This window comes from Gymnoscopelus microlampas (genome assembly GCF_963454915.1).
Source record: "Gymnoscopelus microlampas genome assembly, chromosome: 17".
NCBI classification, from domain to species: domain Eukaryota; kingdom Metazoa; phylum Chordata; class Actinopteri; order Myctophiformes; family Myctophidae; genus Gymnoscopelus; species Gymnoscopelus microlampas.
Window position 1 is genome coordinate 21,256,990 of NC_139954.1, and position 17,035 is coordinate 21,274,024.

A 17,035-nucleotide genomic window follows, 5' to 3' on the forward strand; every position below is an offset into this window, starting at 1 on the left:
ATCACAAGAGTCATCTGTAAAAACTAGATCACACTGACAGATGAAGCAATGTGTTATATTGTGTCCTTCCCCCCTGCATTCTGTGGCAAATCTCAGATGAATTTCTCTATGTGTAAGTATATTATGATGCTTGAAAGGTACCGACTTGATACAGACTCGTGAGAATCAACACAGGAGTCCATTCAAATCCTGATCAAATGCTCCATTCATGAGTGAAATTACCACCCGTCTGTCAGCCAAGGTGTGAATACTTTCATCTGCAGATCCTACCTCTGAAGTTGTGATTAAATGCATAACGCCACATAGGCTCCACATAAGTAAAATATGATTTCTGTTTCTTTTTGGTAAAGCATAACATGTGAGTCAAGTGAAACAACATTGCCCTCTAGTGGCTTTTACACCCAACACACATTTTGCCATCATTTCTCTTAATCATTTTATTGGTAAACCAAATCAGCCACACATTTTATTTCATTCTGACAAACATGATATAACAGATTCTTAGTAACAATCCAAAACACATAATTCATAAAAGACAAATAGAATAACAAAAACACAATCAACAATAAGGCAAAATAAAAAATAAAATGTCAGCTTCCTACAAGCAGCTACTATTGCTGACCAGTGTAATGGACAAGTGATTTGATCTAATCTAATTGAGAACCATAGTTTCAGGTTATGCCGGATGTGATTTCAATGGCAATGGTTTCATAGATTCAAAGAATTTATCACACTTTTTCAAAACGTTCGCTTATAATGACATTCCCATAACATGGACATCAGGGTTATGTGCTCCCTGGTGAATGAAACAACCTGTAACAGCCTGCTCCAGCAATCCATGTACCACAGCTGCCAGTTTCTAGAAAGTCCCTTGCTTGACCGAATATGAAAGTGTAAAATGGCCTGCGAGTAAAAAGACATGAACCATTTCAGAAGCTTCTAGTCCCCATGTTCCATCAGCCTGCCGTCGGTCAACAAACTTTACTCAGGAGTGAACCTTGATAGAGTGGCCGATGAGAAGGAAGAGGAGGCCAGCCAGGAGAGAGAAGAAGATGCCAATGGGTGCAACCTTGAAGGACAGACCATAGTGGAGAGACAGCTGGAAGTTTTCACACACCACAGAGCGCTGGTCTATGTAGAGATCCACTACATTCAACACCTGCACCCACAGCACATACATCACCACCACACACAGCAGGAACAGACCTGGCAGAATGACACAGATTAGACAACAAATGAATATATAGTGCTATTAATGTAAGCCACTAGACATATAATGCAGGTGTTTAATTATTGTGTTAATTTAGTATTTTAGATTAAATCAAACATTGCCTGAACATTTTGATGTTGACTCTTGTATTCATTATTATAGTTCCTTGCTATGTGGGTATACTGACGAGTGGCGACTGAAGACACTTCTATAATGGTTGTGCTTGTTGCATGTCGTAATTAATGATCATAAGCGTATTTGAATAGTTACCCACCAGATGCCAGGAAGAGGCTGCCGCCAACCTTATACAAGCGATGACTTGCAAATGGAGCAGCACAGATGATGACAAACCCACCAAGCACTACAGCAGCCACACCAATCAGCATGAAGATACTCCAGAATCCTCTGTAGACTGGACCATAGAATGATCAATTATTGTTATGGTTGGTTTTACATTTGTGAATAATATAAATGTACAGTAATGTATCAATTCAGAGGCAAACATGAATGAAGGCACAGACAGACACACTTACTTATGGCAGAATCATAGTCTGTTGCATTGTGGGTCTGAGATGATACAGGGAATGGGAAGAGGTAGGCATGCATGCACTCTTTGGCATGTGGCTGATTTGCTGGAGAGACAAAGAGTAAAATATTTTTTTGCATTGCAATGAACGTAGCACAGCTTGACATTACAAACTGAAAACCAATTAATTGATTTGAGAATGGTGCTTTCAAAACTAATATAATTATTATATATATTATTTGTATTTGTTGATGACATGTATTATTGTGTTAATTTGTTATGCTATGTTGATGAATTGAATGCATAGGACCACAATGTCCCCAGGACTTTTTTTGTGTTATCCTTTTAGCCTTAATGTCTTACTGTACCACGTGCTGTTTACATTTCTGACTAATAAAGTATTCAATCAATCAAATGAATGCAGGAATCACAGCATGGCTTAAAAATCATGCTTTTTGTCATTATCCTTTTCACAATATTGGAGAGAAATCATGAAATTACATCAATCTTGGTGAAAGGAGATAAGACAGCAGTCCTTACCACCTAATAAAATTCAACACTGGAATTTTGTTTAATTTGCAAAATGTTAACATATTTGTATCCAAATGAACTCGGTTGGTAACTCAGCGGCAGAATCCCACATTGCTTTTGTCTCCCTCTCACTCACTGAATGATCTAATGAAGTCTTGATACAACACAAGGCTTAAGTGAGATCAACACGATGGCAAACATGTCACTTTCTGTTCTTCATATTGACTTCTATTCTATAACATTTTCTCCAATCAATCTCAGCTCTTTCACTCCTGTGGAATTCTGCAGACCCTTGCCAGCTTGAGGATGTTTGTGACAATGACCCACCCACTCCCTGTCAGAAAATAGACTAGAATGCACAATCATCTGACAAAGCAAAGGATTAGAATGACATCACATGGCATGATCTCTAAATAGTCACCTGACGGGGATCTAGCGCTATGATGTGATAAGTATTTTATATACAACACATCAAAGCAAATAAAGCACATTAAGTTATGCTGTCCCATGGAGTGAATTGCTGACATGTGACTCATGGACCCATAATAGTATTTGTGTCTGACCTTTACTGAACTCCTCAGTCACCCACTTCTTAACAAAGTGAATAGAACCAAGGAGGAAGCTAAAATAAAACAAATATTGGTGCCTCTTATTTAAGTTTTGCATACTAGATTGCTTGCTACGTTGATCAGGCAATTGTTGATGACATTGTGTGAATGTATTTCTTACTGAACCAGAGATTCCATAGAAGGTTGTTGTTATCGACATTTGCCCCGAAAGAACACCTCCAGAAGAATCCTTCATGGTAGTATGTATAGGAGGCATTCTCCAACGGATCTGCCACCACAACATCTCCATGCTGAGACAAAGGAAGGAACACATTTAGATGACGTTAGTTTTTAAGAAAAGTCTTTGTTATCACAAATTAACTTAATAGCACTCCTGTATTTCACAACCTAAAACATTAATTAAGAAGCTTCTGCACACCTAAGGGGAGGGGGGGGGGGTCCATTTCACATAATGTTTTCCTCACTTACATAATAGGAAAAAATTATGTTGTTCAATCAAGTAACGTGTCACTAGAACATTTTCACTACAAAATAAATGTGGTCACTTGTATAGGATGTTGCGATGAGTACTGGAGTTACAGGTGCAAGCTTGACACATAAGCCAAGTATTTAACTAGACAAGCAACCGTTCTAACATCATGTGGCTTCGGCAAGGTGTCAGCCAGTTCCAATTCATGTTTTTTTTTACCTTAGGCTATTTAACCTGGCAGGTCACCCAAGAACAAATTGTTATTTACAATAACGGCCTGGCAAGAGAACATTTTCCTCTTGAAAGGGAAGTGGAGGGATCCGATCATTATACCTCTTCTCATTGCCTCTTGCTTGCTCCAGTGAATAACAGCATTCAATAAGACATAATGTATTTTGGACCTTTTACAACTCCATTGAACAGTCTAATTGGACTATTAGTGTCCCATCAGCTTTATATAGAAGTCTTGCAAGATTACTGTGCTGTCCAAAACCCTGCAGCATTTCTGAGCATCACAGCATTCAAACTATCCTGTTGAACTGTGCAATGGCATCGTAAACATCTGATACAGTGATAATTTTAAACCAATCCCATTCTCCGCTGGATTCCCAAAAGCCTTTAAACTGCAGTAGAGGATCATGTTAGATAACACAAATTTCACTGTCCAACATTCGATCATGGTTCACAATTTATTAACTCCAAACTCTTTCGTTCTGTCTATTTTTAATAGATAGAAAACACTGTAATTCCAACACATGCTGAATAGTTGGAATAGAAAATAAAGGCAATGACATTACACCAGTAGTAGTAGTGGTCCTAGTGTTGATATCATGTTTAGTTCTAGATGCCAGTACCATTGCTTACTATGAAAAGTTAGATGTGTAAGTGATATTTAATACCATAGCACATAGACTGTGATGTTTATAGAGCTATCTATGTGGCATATGGCATGTCTCCGTCCTGCATAGCTGCACACCAGCTACATTAAACAGTGTTTGATTTCAAATGACTCCCAGAAGATGCATCTCGCTACAGAGAGTAAAGTTCCTCCTGAAAGAATAATTGTACCATCTAATGACAAACAGCTACGAAAATAGTACATAGATTATCTTTCAATTAATTCTGTACTGTGTCGTAAAAGTTTTAGTCTGGCAGCATCTTCACTTTTTCGCCTTTCTTCTTTTCTTTCTTTGTTTTGGTTAATGTATGGAAAATATCAATGAACAAAATACGTAAAAATACCACATGCCACATCCGGACGTTTTCTTGTTTTCTTCAGGATCTCAATCAATTACAAAAACTTGATTACAAATGTATGCAAATCACTCTACCAAAGACTCTAACAACATCAACAACAACGTTTCCTGTGACCTTTCCTTTGACAACACCACCCCATCCCTCCCCAAGGATGAATTTAAACATGAGAAGAAAATGTAACTTCTACTGTGAGGTCGATCTTGCTCACCTCTACAGTAATGCCCCCTGGGCCAAGAGATCCTTCAGGTTTAGGGTCACACGTCTCCGAGGCCAGAAGCCAGTAATCCGTTCCAAACGAGAGGAGGATTAGAACAGCAGCCAGGGCCCCGAAGAGCCCTGCGAAGAACTGAGCCACGCTCAGCCTCATGCTTCAGGACTGACAACAGTCAGTAAGTGAAAGGGCACGTTCTGACTGACTGTCCCCAACGAAAGTTTATGCATGTGATGATTAGAGCCTTGAAACTCTGAGACACAATCCCACTTATTCCTTCAATTGACCAAACGTCTGCACTGTGTCGTATATCCAAAGAGTGAGAAATATCCAGCTCCTTATTTCTGTCCCGTAGTTTTATCTTGGCACCAGGATCATACCTCCACTCCTTTCTCTCAGGCTGTGTGTTTGTTGAGCAGGACAGGGCTGTACCACATGACTCCCTTGGCTGTCACTGGGGTTCGGAGAGCTTCTCCCCGAGCTATTTTTGGGGTCTGATTGAAAGGTGCCTGCTGCACCTTCTGTGCTCAACTGTCAAACCAAGTGTCCCAATGGGGAAGGGTGTGAGGGGAGGTTGGGGGGGACATTGAGGGAGGAGACCAATGCAAAAATAACCACTGGCAACTGAACACCCCCACTTGTGCACGGCATAGTCTTGGAGTGACTGAAGGAGAATGCAGGATCAAGGTATTCCTATCCCAACACCCATCCCAAATATACTTTGGTAGGGCTGTTTGTGGAATACACACATACCTGTGCATACATACTCACGCACCTTACGCAGTAATTTCTCTTGACACAATGACAACCAATAGGTCTTATCAAGCACAGTATGCCAAACAGTTCCTACTGCTCCTACTAATAACAGCAACAACACCTACAGCAATAATAGTAATAATAAATGTAATATACTGTATGTATGTATGTACTGTATGTGCGTGCGTGCGTATATGTAAATATATGCCATATATACAGTGTATATATATATATAAATGCGTGTCTGTGTGTGTGTGTGTGTGTGTGTGTGTGTGTGTGTGTGTGTGTGTGTGTGTGTGTGTGTGTGTGTGTGTGTGTGTGTGTGTGTGTGTGTGTGCCGCGTTGTGTGCAGATGTGCATATGTATGTATGTATGTGTGTGGGGGGGGGGGGGGTACTATGCTCTATATATTGTTTTATTAAAAAAATAAATCATCACAAAAGCAAAGATTAAAAAGCAGATGAATGATTATTCCTAGCCGGTGTGAGTTAAGGTAAGCTGGGTCATTAGCATCTAAGAGGGATATTTAGCACTGCACCCACATGGAAACACTGGTTAATTAACACACTGATGCGACTCAGTCAAAACGCCCCCTCCACTTCCCTACTCACTTTCATTTCCACTTTTCTAAAATGACCTTTGTGAGTGTGTGCGTGTGCTTGTGTGTGTGTTTATCTGCTAGGTCCCACAGGGCGAAATAAAGAGTTATATCACAGCTCCAAAAGAACCGAAAACAAAACAAAGAAAGAAACAGTCTGACTTAACCAATGCAAAATATCTTTGCCATTCTATATGGTTATAGATATATATATGGTTACTGTATTTTAAGTGTGTGTGTGTGTGTGTGTGTGTGTGTGTGTGTGTGTGTGTGTGTGTGTGTGTGTGTGTGTGTGTGTGTGTGTGTGTGTGTGTGTGTGTGTGTGTGTGTGTGTGTGTGTGTGTGTGTGTGCATTCGTGTGTATATTTGTTGGCAAAAGGTTAAGCAACAGTTTCAGTCACTTCATAATGTATGGATAGAAGATACACAGAGGGGCTTCTCACACAATCATAATCCCTGGATTTAAAAACTGACCAAAGGGATACTGAATGATTGACTTAATTAGGCCCAGACTCTTCATTTGTTATACACTTGTTACAGGCAAATGTCTTTCAAACTGGGTTGTGGTATAGAATCATAAACCCCTTTCCCACTTGCGCTGAAAGTCATAAATCCACTGGCAATGCTCCATATTGGTGTAATGTGTTTTTAAAATATATATATAATTTATTAATTGTTTTCCCACTGCGCCTTCTAAGGTATTCTGGAAGATTATTATACGTGTTTAACCACTTTCAACCTGGCATCCCTATCTTGGGCATGTCATTACAGTAATTTTGTGAGCATTGTGAGCTTGTAGATTGGCGATTTACTCTATTTTTCTTTCTTTATTTATTTTAGGCCAACAGGGGAGCCGCAGCCAGACACTGTGGGAACCACTGGTCTAAACCAGTGGTTCTCAGCCTTTTCACTGTTGCATTGTATTTAATCAGGACACACAAAATTCCACGCCTCCCTTCCACCCCTAACAACTGCCTGTTCAATATATCAAAGCACATTCTGAGCTTTCTCCATGGCACACTGATATGTTACAGTATACCAATAATAATCTAAAATGAAGATCTGTAGAAGTCTTACATCCCTGAATCTGAAAATGTAGGTTTTGTGTCAAAATCTTACTGACAACCTGGAATCAGCTCAGGCAGTCGTTGGCAACCAATTTTAAACATGTCACAATCGTAACTTCACAGGAGGCACAAAACTCAACAACCTTAGTTTAACCTACTGTATAGTCTTCCAAAAATACAAACTATAGGATAGGAACTCTGGGGAAAAATCACCTGGGGATGGGGTAGGCATCATGGGAGGTTGAGCTGTGAGAACACGCAGGTGGTTCAACCGCCTGCTGGGGGGTAGGAGCAGCCAGGGGGGGCACAGGAGAACAAGCAGCAGAGCAAGCTGAAATGATGGCAAAAAGAGGGGATGGAGACACGCATCGGTTAAGTATGCTGCTGTGTGGAAGATATAAGTCAATTAAACTTTATAGAGAGAATCATGAAATTACTCACCATTTTAGTGTGTTCTGTGTTCCATTCCAGGGAGTGGTGGAGTGTGGTCCATCTCCGCCTCCAGGGAAGCCCCAGCAGGAGTGTTCCCCGCTGCCTCCCTGGTAGAAGTGTGCACTGCCTGAAAGCCCAGAGGTGGTGGAAGAGCTGGCTGGTCGGTGACATGCGTAGGTGAGAAGTGACTGTTTGTAAAACGTCCACACCCACACCCCTGTACACTTAAACTCCTTATTCTCAGGTGCTGGCTAGTTAGGGCCACTCTCACCAACCCAGGCCCTGGGTCCGAGGGAGGTCATTGATTGTCATGGTATTGCCAGGATTTACCCTCTTCCAGCCAGCCATCTGGGGACAAATAGGCCGATCTCTTCAGTGGCCCATAAACACTAGAGTGCAGCTTGTGCGAGCAGTGGTGGTGGGGGAAGGACAGAAGTTATGATGTTGTTGGCCTTGCAGCAGTCAATACGCATCAAGGAGATGTGGGAAAAGTATTGTCAAGTAACAGCAGCACTTTCTTTTTCAGGTGTCAGCATCAGGTTGGTGAAGTGACGCAAGAAGACGACAAAGTCTTCTTCCTGCATCTAACAACTGCCAATATAACCAGGGGGCCCATCCCGGATGAAGTGTGGCTGGAACTTCTTCCGAGGAAACATAAAATGCCAGTATCATGGTCAGTATCAGGGTCAGTATCAGGTTAGTAGGTCAGTATCGTGGTCAGTATCATGTCAGCATTGTGGTCAGTACCATGTCAGCATTGTGGTCAGTATCATGTCAGTATCATGGTCAGTATCATGTCAGCATTGTGGTCAGTATCATGTCAGCATTGTGGTCAGTATCATGTCAGCATTGTGGTCAGTATCATGTCAGCATTGTGGTCAGTATCATGTCAGTATCATGGTCAGTGTCAGGGTCAGTATCAGGTTAGTAGGTCAGTATCGTGGTCAGTATCATGTCAGCATTGTGGTCAGTACCATGTCAGCATTGTGGTCAGTATCATGTCAGTATCATGGTCAGTATCATGTCAGCATTGTGGTCAGTATCATGTCAGCATTGTGGTCAGTATCATGTCAGCATTGTGGTCAGTATCATGTCAGCATTGTGGTCAGTATCATGTCAGTATCATGGTCAGTGTCGTGGTCAGTATCGAGGTCAGTATCATGTTAGTAGCATGGTCGGTATCATGGTTAGTATCATGTCAGTATCATGTCAGTATGTCAGTATCATGTCAGTATCGAGGTCAGTATCATGTCAGTATGTCAGTATCATGGTCAGTATTATGTCAGTATGTCAGTATCATGGCAGTATCGAGGTCAGTATCATGTCAGTATGTCAGTATCATGGTCAGTATTATGTCAGTATGTCAGTATCATGGTCAGTATCATGTCAGTATCATGACATGTCAGTATGTCAGTATCATGTCATGTCAGTATCATGTCGCATTACGATGATGACAGCTGAAATACAGCTAGGGCTGCTATTACAGTATATCACCACAAGATGGCTCTTTTCATCAATGCATACTTAACTTGAGACAGTTGTTGTGACATCTGTCTGTCAGTCTCAGTCTGTTCTAATACATTTTACTTTTAGTTGTGCGTTTTGGAACAAGCGCCAGAGAACGACCCTCCTTGCTATTCCTACCCGGCTATGTGCACTCATCTGCATAGAAGCCACCGAAAAAAAAGCAGATCTACAAACCACGTTTGGCTCGCCTTAAGTAATGATATTATTAACTTTGGTTAAAGTTGTGACTTCACCATTAATTAACAGGAATTAATGATACATTCACGATTAATTAATGTATGAGTTAACCATTGATTAAACATTAAATACGCGCTAATTACATGTACACATTTGCTGGCAAAATTGTGATATTACAAATAAATATCTGGAATATATCCAGTCAGTTTAGCTATTCCATGTTAAAACGGCTTGCCATACAGACGTAGGCTATGTTCTTAATCTGGAATGTATCAGAAAACGACTGCGGGGATGTACATACAGTACAGGAATGCCTTTGATGTACCTCGGGGTTGTCCCTTTAAAAAAACAAAAAATAAAAAACATCCATGGTTTGTCCACAAGATGGGGTGAAAGTAGCCACAATCTCATTGTTTCCTTGACCTGAGCCTCAATATATCAACATAACTGTCAAAACTGTACCCCACATTACTCAGAATCAAGAAGATGGGTAAATAGTATTGTATTAACATTGTATAGAAAACACACACATTCTCACACCAAGCATGCAAATAGAATTGGCTGCAGTAATCTAATTCGAACAGAGCGCTTAAATTGGTCGTTTGACGTCAGCGGTCGATACCAAATGGCAGGCTGCTGGAGGCTCACCTAACACAACGCCGAAGGAACACAAGCGCCTTTAGAAATGGTAAATGCCTCAGTACAGCAGCTCTGTTCACTGTAGCATCTGTTTTTTTCACTGGTACGACTGCGTGCCCACCGCCATGCAGATTTTAGCAAAGGGAGAAATTCGAGCCTTTTATTAACACCCCCTAAATATTGCACAGACCACTGTTATGGCTGCTGATCAGGGTACTGTCTAAAATTACAGTACATCCCGATGACAGTGCTTCCGCATTGGCTGATGTCGAGCTGTCATTGAAGGGAGAATGAATAACGCGAAATGTAGCTCATTTATTCAGCAGCCAAGGAGACGCACGCGGATCATACAATGCATCTATGTGGTGGGCTTTATGGTAAGTGACATGTATCCATGCAGATTTGTGTATGTGTTGCTGCTATGCTGATCGACCAGATAGAGTGAGCTGTGCAATGCTTTCAGTCATGCTTTCATAACTCATTATTAGACATGGGACAATTATTAGAAGTTTGTTTACTTTTGTTACTGATGATGTTTGCAACAAGGAGGACATTGTGTTTGACTTGAAAGGCAGGTTTTCGTGACGACTCAGATCATACATGAAATATGTAATCAGAGGTGGACATATTGGACATATTGTCTTATTCCACATCATTAATTAAAGTATTGACACGGCAGAACGTTATTACAAACGTGAGCATTTATTACTTTGTTTTGTTAATATTGTATATATATTTTTTAAATATTCTTCGAGGTCGATGACTCACGTGTCCTCCAACTTGACAGTACAGTTGAACAACAGCACAGGGGTGGTCAGCAACCAGCATGCATGATACATCATATTATCACACAGACAGACAGACAGAACAGGGAGTCCAAGCTGGGAACAAAGATTGTGTCTAGCTTGAACGCAGAGGTACTATTTCCCTAACATTCAAGTGTTCAACATTCATGTACACCCTATATAGTTGACTAGGGTCCCACAGTGTTCTGTACTTAATCCTCCCTCTTTTCCCTATTTTATTTGATGTACTTGACTGTACTTCGCCTGAAATAGCCGGTCTACAGGATTTGCTTGTAGATCTGCTATTTTTGCAGAATGTTTGCCACAGAAGTTCTGTGAAGAATAAGGATGCTAGGATTCAAGTGGTTAAAGGGAAATAAGCAACTGTGTGATTTAAATAACATCTTTGGAATGAGTTGCACCCGTGTCAGAGATGCAGATAAACCGGTTTAGTGTTGTGTGTTAGTGTTTCGATTGGATCTGGACACATTCTGTGTTTTAGTAAGTTGCCAGACAATTTTTTTGTGCTTCATTTTAACCAAGAATTTCTAGTGCTCTGGAAATTTATACCAGGGACAGTGTGGTAGAATTTGTATTAGTAGGCAACTAGCTTAATTTACCCAACCGCCCCATGCATGATTTGATCTGCCTTGTCTCTACAGGACCTATTTGGGGTGAGCATGATCATCCCTCTGTTGAGCCATCACGTGAAGGCCCTTGGAGCCAGTCCCACGGTGGCTGGGATTGTAGGTGGGTGTGTCCATCCTGTTGGATCTGTAAACTGTAATCTATGATTAATACAGTTAATACTGATATGAGAGAAAAAGAAATTCAAAATTTTTGACTTTCTTTTTCTCATCATTTAGACTCTAAATAATCAGTTGCTCATGGAATATGTTTAGAACCCTGAGCAAAGACAATGCTCCTTATTTCACCACCTGTCATGTGCTCCAAAACCATTTAGAGTTGGCCTGTGTATGTCTGTAATAAGCTTCCATGCTTCACATTTTTCTTGGCAGTTAATAATTGAAATTGTTATTGTCTCGTTATATAATAGATACATAAATCTAATTATATATAATAGGTCAATATTTAAAAAACCTGGTGCCCAGAGTTCTCAGGTGCCCATTGTTCCAAAATTGTGCCTTTGTCGATAGGCATAGCCACTGATTATTCATGACAACATACTAGCAAAATCCTTCGTGTTAATTTAAGTCTAACAAGTGTAAAAAATAATAGGTCCATTTGGGTCACAGTTAACATAGCAGATGGTTTTACTGTGCATAATGGGGTCTGCACTCTGCAGAGTTGAATCTATTATTTTTTGTTCTGTGTATATTACACATTTGAATACTAACTAAAAGGAAACTTTTTATTGCAGGATCTACGTATGGGGTCTTACAGTTGTTCTCTAGCACAATAGTTGTAAGTATTGACTTTGTTTTTTTTCCTCCTGCCTGAAATAACCCAGATGTCTAAGCAAATGCTAATTATTTTGCCCTGGCGAGCTGGTGGTTGCTGGCCTGAATTCCATGTCTGGAATGTCAAGGAAACAATAAACAGTGTCAGTAACACTGGGGCCTTAAATTAGATTTTGGTGTCACAAAATAATCCCAGTCTCCCCATATTGGTTTACAAACATGCAACCTTCACCCACCTAGAGTACTCATGCACTTGATCAAATGACAAAGTTTTAACTCAGAAACATAGAATATACTCTTTTATGATATTCAAATTTTACGTTATTTTTTTTGCCTCCACAGATTCACAATTGCCATTTATCTGAAAGGTCAACGGTTTGGTGATGCACAGTCATGTCCAAACCATTAACTAGCCAATTAACATCATCAGATTCCTCTGAAACCAAGATGTTCTTTAGCTCTACAGTAAACATGGCTTCTGAAGAGACAGATTCTCAGAGCTCCCCAACTTACTTCCCCTCTGCCTGTGACTACAGAAATTGGTTTAAATTTTAGGGGTCATGCGACAAATTAAAGAGAGAAGGAGTCATTTGTGCACAGACTGGCAGGGAAGGATGGCGTGAACAGCCAGGTCTCTATGGTAATCCCCGCAGGCTACTTCCAAAACATAGCAAATTCAATTGGTCCTAATTTCATTATCGTGTGCGTGTGTGCGTGTGTGTGTGTGTGTGTGTGTGTGTGTGTGTGTGTGTGTGTGTGAGATATCTGGCAGCTTGGTTGAGGGAGTGAAAGTTTAGGATTCCTCAGGTTTCTGGTCACCTGATCATATTCACAGGGACTGAGAACAGAACACAAACAAATGTTCCACTTGTTGTCAAACATAGGGCTATGGTGGTATATGGAGAAACTTTGCTTTGTTCTCTCACTCATTTACAGCGAACTGTACAGAGAGGTTTGGGTTTAATACAGCTTTCTTTAATGTTTTATTGTGAATACAATAGAAATTGCTTAGAAATGTGTAATTGAGAAAGAAAAGGCTTGGTTTTAGTGCCTGGTCAGTGTAAATAAAAAAATGTGCATCTTGTTTTAATGTTTCCCAATTAAATAATTTACATTACTCTTTCTTGTTTGGAACAGAAAACAAGTGTGATGGCAATCTGGCCATTTTGAGATATCTTGGGTGCCAGTTGAAATGTTTGTGATGCGTTATGAGCTTGTAGATTTGGATATTTTCGGTGTGCAATTAAGCATAAATCCGGTAATTAATTTGATAATGGAAGTCAAAGAGTATGGATCAGGCTGAAACCTTGCCCAAATAATAATAGTCATATGTCATACATGGCGCATTATAGACGACTGACATCACAGTCCGACCAGATGAAGTCCGAGATCCGCTTTGGAGCCACGCTGTACCCATGTGGATCCCGAGATCTACATGATTCTATTTATTTTCTTACTCTGGGAATTGGGACCGCTGTACTTCACTAATGAAGGCATGTGTGGGGCTTTTAGTTTGCTAACTTTTCTCCTGCCCAGGTATTTCAGCTAAGATTCCTGAGGGAGATCTAATGAGGCTAAACCCCTCTCCAAATATCAAACTATGTGGAGAACTTCAATGTTTTGTTCCACCGAGCTGTATTACTGAGAGTTATCTCCTGCGTGTGTTTGGCAGGGCAGCTGGAGTGACGTAGTCGGAAGGCGGTACTCTCTGTTGACCTGCCTGCTGCTGAGTACATTGGGCTATGGTCTGCTGGGGATGTCCACCAGCATCGCTTTCTTTGTCCTCGCTCGCATTCCTGTTGGTAAGTTAGAGTGTAACTGTTACACCACATGGTGAGGAGCAAGTGAAACGGAATATTACAGACTCAAGTGCAGGTAGCTTAAAGCAGTGGTTCTCAAAGTGGTGTCTGGGGACCCCCAGGGGTCCTTGGGGGATTCTTGGGGGTCTCCAGCTAAATGGGGAACAGTTTAACCACTTAAGCCCTATGGCGAACAGCTGTTTTCTGACACTCCAATAGACAACTTAATGTTCATTTAATATGGCTGTTCAGTCCTTTATTAATTTACAATTAGAAATACTGAAATGTGTACAGCAGTAATTGCAGTACACTGCTACGGTACCATTAACCCATTTAGACCTGAGGCCGTTTCTAAAAACACCTTCTAAATCCTGACCTAAGTTTTCTGAAAAACTTCAGATTTTAATTTAAAAAATAACTAAATGTTGCTATATATATGGCAACAGCTAATGTTACAAAAGGTATAAGGTATAACAGGTATAACAACGAAAAGGGGTTCCAGGTCTAAACGGGGTAATTAAGCAAAGATATGTATACAGACCAGAGCTCAGTATCAATAATCAGATTCTGCTTATGTTGACTCTTTTCTCTCCCAGGGCTGTTCAAGCATTCCCTGTCCATATGCAGAGCTCTGCTGTCTGACCTGGTGTCTGAAAAAGAGCGCCCTCTGGTGATGGGACACTTCAATGCAGCATCCAGTGTGGGCTTCATCCTGGGCCCTGTGGTCGGTGGCTACCTCACTGAGCATGAGGGAGGCTTCTATACATCTTCCTTCACCTGCGCAGCCATCTTCCTCCTTAATGCAGGTGAGAAAGACAAAGGTCAGAGAGAGAAATAAAACAGGTGCTTGGTCATTTTAATCACTGGTGTTCATTTTGTTCCAGGCCTGGTGTGGATGCTGCCCTGGAGCGAGACACTTGTTTACCTTACTGACGCCAACTCCAACAGAAGCACTGCCAAGGCCTGCAATGACAACAGCATCAACAACTCTGCATACCACAACTGTTCCCATGAAAACAACCACCATCCGCTGGTGACGGAGACGAGGCCAAGAAAGAGAGCTCCAGGGGGCATCAGCTGGGGGGAGGTGTCCTTACTCCAGCCTGCCTGGAGACAGCTGTCCTCAGTGGTCTCAAAGATCCACATGGTAGCCTCCTCTGACATGTGGGACCTATTCTTGGTGCGGTTGCTCATGGCCATAGCCATTATGCTCTACTACAGTAACTTCTCTCTAGCCATGGAGGAGCGCTTCTCCCTGAAGCCCAAGGTGACAGGCTACCTGATCAGCTACAGCAGCACCTTGGGCGCGCTGGCTGGGTTTCTGGTGGGTCCGGTAACGCAGCTGTACGCCGACAACATGTCAGGCCTACTTCTTCACTCCACAGTGCTCACGAGTTTGCTAATTTTCTTGTATGCTGCTGCACCCAGTTTCTGGCAGGTGTTGCTCAGCTCCACCTTCTTTGCAATCTCCACTACCATTGGACGCACTTGCATCACAGATCTGGAGCTGCAGAGGGGAGGGGTCCAGGCCAGCGGGACTCTGATCGGAGCTGGCCAGTCTGTAACGGCGGTGGGTCGTGTCCTGGCCCCTCTCCTCTCAGGTCTGGCCCAGGAGTTCAGCCCCTGTGGTCCTCCAAGTCTGGGTGTGCTCCTGGCGCTCGCCGCCGTAGGTTTACTACTCATTAGGATCCCCAAGTGGGATGGGAGGGGGAAGTCAAAATTGGCCAAACTCGTAGAGTGAATGAATAGATAGAGCATTTTAATGTTTGAAGGAGTCCAGCAATGGGGATTACTCTCTCTGGATACGATCATTTTTGCTGGAGTGTGTTGTTTCATTGATGCGATTCTGGGTTACGTCAGGCCAGCCTCACCTGAAGATAGTGCAACATCACAGGGGCCAAAAGAGCTGGTCATCACTGGAATTGCAGCCCTCCTGTCGGAAAGAGAGGATTTAGAAACACAAAGTACAGCACTGATAAGACAAGACCACTGCCACTGTTTGTCAAGGCATTGGGCCCAAACAGGCTTGGTCTAGACTGTATCGCCCGTTAATTGTGGGTACGACACTGTATACGTTTTTTTTTTAAATATACATAAGAACAATGCGGAAATGATCTTATTTACCTTATCATCTATAACCACTATGCAGTCCAAATTTCCCTGACGTTTGGACTTTCTTTATTGTTCTGATGCACTACATGTCCCAGAATACACTACTTCTGTTTCATCATTGTCACAGGAAGAGGAAAGGGACCCTCTTTGATGATACAAAGAGCAATATTTAGACTACATGAATCCACCTCAGGATGTCAGATGGTAGCTTTGGAGTTGCCACATTGGTAATCTAACTCTGTTCTACCTTTATGCCACTAATTTCTGCTAGTGCACTATTTCTGGCAGTGTTCCCATAGTGGTATTAGAGCCTTATTAATTTTTATACTAGTGTTTAATCCTTTTTTTTTACTTAAGAGATTTTAACAGATTTTTTTGTTGATTTTCAAATTTGATTGTTAATTTATCTGGAGGTATAATGGGGATTTAGAAAAAATCGATTTGCATTCTGAATTACTGTTCATAAAATTACACACCATAATAATTAAAACAAGTGTACAGATTCATGTACAGAAGTGCTTGAATTCGTAAATTCAGATCCAGAATGAATGGAAGGAAGTCACAGTGAATAAAGTTTTATATGAAACCTTAAATGATGTCACATCGTGTACATTAGTTACTGGGTTGTCAACTTTGGACTTTGCTTGAGTAACATTTTCATGGCCTGTATCTTTTGCAGAAAAACATTGTGATTCTGCATAGAAAAATAACCTTAAATAAAGATTCTGGACGAATGGACATTAAGAATAAGCAAAACAGATACACATTCGTGGAAGGCTATTTAAGACCTAATTTATTTGCCATTACAAAGGCAGTTTTGTTTTTGTTTATCAAGTGTCTTTCTTGGGCTTGCAACTATTACTTTGTTCAAATAAGACATCCTCAGGTCTCACTTCTTTATTCCTATATGGTTTCTTTCTGACATACCGCCAGAAAAACCCTTCCATAC

The 17,035-nt window shown here is 41.3% G+C and overlaps 2 protein-coding genes across 3 annotated transcripts; one reads left to right on the forward strand and one right to left on the reverse strand.

The window, feature by feature from the left end:
* Positions 1-453: 453 nt before the first annotated feature.
* tmem182a (transmembrane protein 182a) lies at positions 454-5,256 on the reverse strand. The gene is made up of 5 exons (XM_084084705.1): positions 4,771-5,256; positions 2,997-3,126; positions 1,744-1,842; positions 1,485-1,622; positions 454-1,206 (listed from the first exon to the last, which is right to left on the reverse strand). The coding sequence occupies exons 1-5, from the start codon at positions 4,927-4,929 to the stop codon at positions 986-988; spliced, it is 747 nt and encodes a 248-aa protein (XP_083940831.1). The 5' UTR covers positions 4,930-5,256; the 3' UTR covers positions 454-985.
* Positions 5,257-10,013: 4,757 nt separating this feature from the next.
* Positions 10,014-16,783, forward strand: mfsd9 (major facilitator superfamily domain containing 9). Of its 2 annotated transcripts, none has more exons than XM_084084992.1 (6): positions 10,014-10,346; positions 11,417-11,504; positions 12,136-12,179; positions 13,848-13,977; positions 14,571-14,780; positions 14,859-16,782. In XM_084084992.1, the coding sequence occupies exons 1-6, from the start codon at positions 10,260-10,262 to the stop codon at positions 15,713-15,715; spliced, it is 1,416 nt and encodes a 471-aa protein (XP_083941118.1). In that variant the 5' UTR covers positions 10,014-10,259; the 3' UTR covers positions 15,716-16,782. The 2 variants fall into 2 exon arrangements, with proteins under 2 accessions (XP_083941118.1, XP_083941119.1); XM_084084993.1 differs by lacking the exon at positions 10,014-10,346 and adding an exon at positions 10,727-10,886 and having other exon boundaries at positions 14,859-16,783.
* The last annotated feature ends 252 nt before the right edge of the window (positions 16,784-17,035 follow it).

What these genes read in the sequence shown, in the direction of transcription:
- tmem182a (XM_084084705.1), bottom strand. Translation starts at nt 4,929, where the DNA reads ATGAGGCTGAGCGTGGCTCAGTTCTTCGCAGGGCTCTTCGGGGCCCTG. An exon ending in TCTATGGAATCTCTGGTTCA is followed by an intron (nt 1,843 to 2,996) that starts GTAAGAAATACA and finishes TTGTCTCTCCAG; the next exon opens with CAAATCAGCCACATGCCAAA. An exon ending in CAGCCTCTTCCTGGCATCTG is followed by an intron (nt 1,207 to 1,484) that starts GTGGGTAACTAT and finishes TCATTCTGCCAG; the next exon opens with GTCTGTTCCTGCTGTGTGTG.
- mfsd9 (XM_084084992.1), top strand. Translation starts at nt 10,260, where the DNA reads ATGAATAACGCGAAATGTAGCTCATTTATTCAGCAGCCAAGGAGACGC. An exon ending in CACGGTGGCTGGGATTGTAG is followed by an intron (nt 11,505 to 12,135) that starts GTGGGTGTGTCC and finishes TTTTTATTGCAG; the next exon opens with GATCTACGTATGGGGTCTTA. An exon ending in CCTCGCTCGCATTCCTGTTG is followed by an intron (nt 13,978 to 14,570) that starts GTAAGTTAGAGT and finishes TTTCTCTCCCAG; the next exon opens with GGCTGTTCAAGCATTCCCTG.